The 5299-nt window shown below is 41.9% G+C and overlaps 2 protein-coding genes across 7 annotated transcripts in view; one reads left to right on the top strand and one right to left on the bottom strand.

Annotated features, from left to right (window-relative positions):
* LOC123980308 (H-2 class II histocompatibility antigen, E-S beta chain-like) overlaps window positions 1-5299 on the bottom strand; it is a 236945-nt gene that overhangs the window by 120398 nt on the left and 111248 nt on the right. The window lies entirely within an intron of this gene.
* Window positions 2003-5299, top strand: part of hmgb2b (high mobility group box 2b) — a 10527-nt gene continuing 7230 nt past the window's right edge. Inside the window, exons 1-3 of one of the 3 annotated variants that reach the window (XM_046064638.1) lie at window positions 2003-2244; window positions 3737-3864; window positions 4102-4259. In XM_046064638.1, the coding sequence (XP_045920594.1) occupies window positions 4110-4259 (150 nt within the window). In that variant the 5' untranslated portion in view covers window positions 2003-2244; window positions 3737-3864; window positions 4102-4109. Of the gene's footprint in view, window positions 2245-3736; window positions 3865-3922; window positions 3942-4101; window positions 4260-5299 lie in introns of those variants that run through there. The other 2 variants (XM_046064635.1, XM_046064639.1) reach the window with 2 other exon arrangements.

The following is a 5299-nucleotide window of genomic DNA, read 5'->3' as shown; positions in this document are numbered from 1 at the left end:
GTGTGGCTTTCCTAATCAAGTCCAATCAGTATAATCAAACACAGCTGGACTCAAATGAAGGTGTAGAACCATCTCAAGGATGATCAGAAGAAATAGACAGCACCTGAGTTAAATATGAGTGTCACGGCAAAGGGTCTGAATACTTATGACCATGTGATATTTCAGTTTTTCTTTTTTAATAAATTTGCAAAAATTTCTACATTTCAGTTTTTTTCTGTCAAGATGGGGTGCTGAGTGTACATTACTGAGAAATAAAATGAACTTTTTTGATTTTTGGAAAATGGCTGCAATGAAACAAAGAGTGAAAAATTTAAAGGGGTCTGAATACTTTCCGTACCCACTGTATGTGTATACACACACACACACACACACACACATATATATAATAAACAATATAATCAAATAAAAAAGAGAATAAACAAACTAAAAACAAAATATATCTTACGTTGAAAATATTTCAACGAGTTCCACGAGTGTCTGTTCATGAATTCACCTTCTCATCTTTCCTTGACCTCGTGACATTTTCCATTGAGTCCAAGATAAAATGGTTAGAAAAGGAAAACATTTGTGACATTTTGAACACAGACCAGGTCAATGACACTAGATTAAGCATATAAATATGTCTTAAATAAGACAATGTTCCTAATTGCTATCAAATTATGTTTGTGATCTAGTCAAGCAAGAAAATGTGCATTAAAGTGCATTCATTTTATTTTAACATGTTTTTAGGTGTCCAACTTTATCAAATATGATTAAGAATGTGGGACGGCATCCTCTTAACTTTAAATTCTTCACACAGGGTAAATGTGTATTTAGGGAGTTGCATGTAAGGTTTATAATGTGCAGATCTCATTACAATTTGGGGACCACTGATACTTACTGATGGTCGATTGGTGTTAATGTGGGAGGCTATAACTTGATACGCAAGAAGGCCAATTTTGACCAAGTCTTGGTACCAGCAGCCAGCAGCCCTGAACAAGGTGTCTGGACGAGGACGGCGGGGAGTCTGGCTTTCACCTGTCCTGGTTGTTGTTGTGGTTTGTGATCTACATTTGTTGGGAAATGATTTGAGGAAAATGTTGAACGTTAGTGATTTACAGAGCTTTTAGGATTTCCCTTTGGAGACAATAAAGTCTTATCTAATATATCATATTAATTCACAGCTAATGTGAACTACAGCACATTAATAAGTCAACGCTCATGTCACCCAGACAGTCGTTACCATATAAGATGTAGCTCCTCCACATCCACTTTAAAGACCCGCCAGCTGAAACTGGAGTTTTAATCAATATAGAAACACCGGTCTCAAATAATAACCTGATGAATGACAGCATGAATAATGCGTTAATCTAACTGTTGCTTAATTTCTTGTTGAATTTTGAATATTTTACTAAATTTTAATAGAATGTTTAGAAATAATTCAAACAAATTAATTATCTTTATTTAGCTCTTTATGAATAAATGTGTCCATATGTTTATAAGAATTAATGAAATTCCTGTGAAATATATCTCATTCAGTTTTCTGTCCTTACCTTTTTAATTTCTTTACATACATTTTCATAAAGGTAAACACAACATTTTTTTTAAGGGTAATTAAGTGTCCCAGATTATCAAATATTTTTTCCGAATATGTTGATAGATTTACACGAATTCACAATATTTTGGTGGCATTTGATAATAAAAGTCTATGTTTTTATATATGTGTGGCTCTCATCATCGTCATCGTCAGTAATCGTACAGTTTTAAACCACTACAGTCAGAAATACAACCAAAAAATGCAAAATACAATCTCCATCTTCTTCCCTCACACTGCTGCTGTCCGTCGCCCCTTCTCCACCTCTCCGCTGATTGGCTGCTACAGTTGACATACACCAGTCCGGACCAATCAGACGCAGGAGCACAAACTAGCCCCACCCCGTTGCGAGCGTAGCATTCCCGCCCTGCTCGCGTTGCTGGGCAGGCGGAGCCGTGGTAGCAACGAGCTTTGACCAGCGGCCCCGCGGGCCAATCACAGACCAGTATCCGGCCGAGCTCCGCCCAGGTTGGCCGGCCGCGTTCCCGCCCTCTGAATAGGAATGACCAACGGGGGCGTTGCTGGGGGGCGGCGCCGGGCTCGAGCTCGACCCAGTTTGAAAGTGAACCAACGTCTCCAGTCGCCGCTTCAGCCACCAAACAACAACAAGAACCCGTGAACCCCCAAAAACCCGAAACCCGACCCAAAGTCTGCTCCGGCCCTCCTGACGAGTGAGTACCCAGCTCTCCTCCCGCCGCCGGTTACATGTCTGTAGTTTCACTCAGCACGAGCTTTGATTTGCCGGTTTGCCTGTTTTTTGTTTTTTTTACCTGACGTGAAAGAATCATGTAATAAAAAGGGCTGAAATGTGAATAAAATGGCCGCTGTGGCGGAACATAAATGTAACTGTGGTGACATCTGTGCTCATCTGTGCAGCCCTGTGTGTGCGCGCACACGGGGCTCTGCTCAAGACGTGTTGTTGTAAACACGAAACGCCCATTATGGAGTATGAATGCCAGGAAATAGCCGTGTCCCGTCGGTGCAACGCCGACCTCCCTCTCTCCGCAGCATAGACGGAGCCCTGCCGTTGAAAATGCGTAGCTGCTGTAATGACACCATGTTTCCGTTGCAGATTTAAAAAACACTGCGCCACGGTTAAAGCATAAACTCCGTGCATCAACACAAAGTCTCACTGCTGTCTCCGGACGAGCCTTTCTCTGCCCGCTAGCCTGTTAGCACGCTGCTAGCGGAGGGGGATGGGGTGGCTAGCTCTGCAGAGGGCGGGAAGCAAATGGTGGCCCATTGTTCTGCCGGAGCTAGCCCGTTAGCACGGCTAGGCTAACTGCAGCAGTCAATAGACGTCCATAGAAGACGCGGCTAGCTCCGGTTTTAGTTCATCTCTACGGCTCATAGACTCCCAGTCACAGGCGGAGCGGAGGAACCGGCTCCGGCGGGACGTCCCGGCACAGTAACGCACCGAGAAAGAGGGTCCAGCCCGGGTCGGTGGGCCTCCGAGCTCCCCGGTGGAGAAAATGGATCCCCACTTTGTTCTCTTTGTTATTCACAATCAGCCCGTTTCTGCGGAGGGACCGTTATTTGACCGTTTAACGGCTAATTAACGGTCGACCCGCTAATGAAGGATGGGAAACTTTATGCTCAGTGCTTTAAAATGTGATCTTTAATTAAACACATTTTTAACATTTTACAAGGTTAAATGTTATTTATGACCAAAAACGAGACACATACAGGTTAAAGGGTCATCCCACCCAAATGTGTTGAAAGCCTTTCTGCTCAGTTACCTGGACCATGTTTTGATTTTAACCATATAAAGATTTTAATAATGTCAGGTTATTAATCAGCCTTTTCATCTCTGTTTAACTGTCTTACTATTAAACATAAAGGGCTGCAGCCAATAATTATTTAAAATATTGATTATCAATCATCTGTGTTTTATCTGTACAAAGTTAAAACGTCTGTGCCTATTGCAGCTCGTTATTGGGAGGGTTTGCTGCCTTTCTTTGTTCTCTGTGATTATAAGACTGAATGTATGTGGGGGGTTTTCTGAAAACATCCCCTCAGACTCTGAGAAACTACAATCAGATGATTAATCAATTAACCAAAATATTTTATTTAAAATAATTAATTAAATATGAACTCACTTTCTGTAATGTGTCAGATCTGTTGATATCCTGTGTTTTATCTCATTAAACTGAAATATTTTAGTTTTGAACGGTTGGTCGGATGAAACAACATGTGAAGACGTCACCCTCGACCGAGACGGACAGGCTGAATGATCAGTGCTGAAACTAATTAACAGCATGATGGATAATAAAGATGAAGATGAAATAAACGTACCTTTACTTGCCTTTTTAGGTGAAAAATTGATAAAAATGTTGGTGGTGGATTGTGTGCAGCTTGTAGTTTACAGGTATATTTTGTGTTTTGAAGTGTACACTGAATTAAATAAACAATTATTAAAATACTAATTGATCTCAAAGTTGAAAATTAAGTAATGAGATCCGGCCTGAACGTTGTTTTCCTGTGTTTTATCTGTACCTGTCGTCGTCCGCCTCCCATCTGTCTGCCAGGCGCCACTATGATGCGTAAAGACGTCAACAAGCCGAAGGGGAAGACGTCGGCTTACGCCTTCTTCGTCCAGACGTGTAGAGAGGAACACCGGAAGAAGCACCCCGAGCAGTCCGTCAACTTCGCCGAGTTCTCCAAGAAATGCTCTGAGAGATGGAAGGTAAGAGACAGACAGGCAGGGCAGTGTAAAAATAGAAAGTTGGCTTGTTTACAGACGATCGATAAACCAGTTATTACACATTGACAGATTTATGATTCATGACTGATAAACACTTGTTACACGTTTAAAGACTAATGACTGTTGAATAACTAGTTATTACATGTGTAAAGACTAATTAAAGGTGATCAACGAACCAGTTATTATGAGTGTCTCTGAGAGGGACACACTGGCAAGATCGCAACAACTAACCCCGCCCCCACAAGAGTCAGAGGGGAGGGGCTTGAGTGGCGCCGAGGTACCTGGTTGTTGAAACCACGCCCTCCTAGCTTGACGTTAACAGTGTTTAGCTAATGCAGAGGAGCTAAAGAGGCTACATGCATGTAACTAATCCATTTCTTTTTACCATTTTAAATATTTTCAAAGGCAAAACGTTTCCAAGAACCGCAGGAGCAAATTTATTACTCTGCTTTATCTTGATAAATCGACCACAGATTTTAGGTTTAAACAACTGGCCTGTATTCCTTAGAAGTGCATCACCTAACACAAGAACAGCAGTGTTGTAACCTACAGATGTCATCGCTGTTTGTTTGGTACACAATGCATTCTGGGAAATGGACACTTATTACTAACGTCCTGGTTGTACATTAGTACATTAGTAGTTGTAAAACCCCAACACAACATGTCTCAGCAGCATCGCTCGTGTGTTCATGAGCATGTGATGCACCTTAGAATGAAGAATTTCACGTCACATTGGGCCGTTATTTTCATCATATCTCTGAACAAAGAGTTGGAAAAGCGAGAGCAGATAATAATAAATAACCAACAGCCAGAGATCAGCCTGCTGGGGAGGAACTACAACCTTTAGATCCTGAGAAAGTACTTTGGTTGGTTCTGATGCTCCACAGTGATTTTACATTTATGGCACAGCATGTCACCGTCCAAACACTCGCCAAGCACCTCCTGATTCCTTACAGGAGTTACGCTGCTCTTATAACACCACCTGTCCCGTAGATGTTCTGCGTAGAACGAGGAGAGGAAGC

This window comes from Micropterus dolomieu, linkage group LG12, assembly GCF_021292245.1.
Source record: "Micropterus dolomieu isolate WLL.071019.BEF.003 ecotype Adirondacks linkage group LG12, ASM2129224v1, whole genome shotgun sequence".
NCBI lineage: Eukaryota > Metazoa > Chordata > Actinopteri > Centrarchiformes > Centrarchidae > Micropterus > Micropterus dolomieu.
The sequence above is the reverse complement of the archived record's forward strand: the minus strand, read 5'-3'. Positions and strand labels throughout refer to the sequence as shown.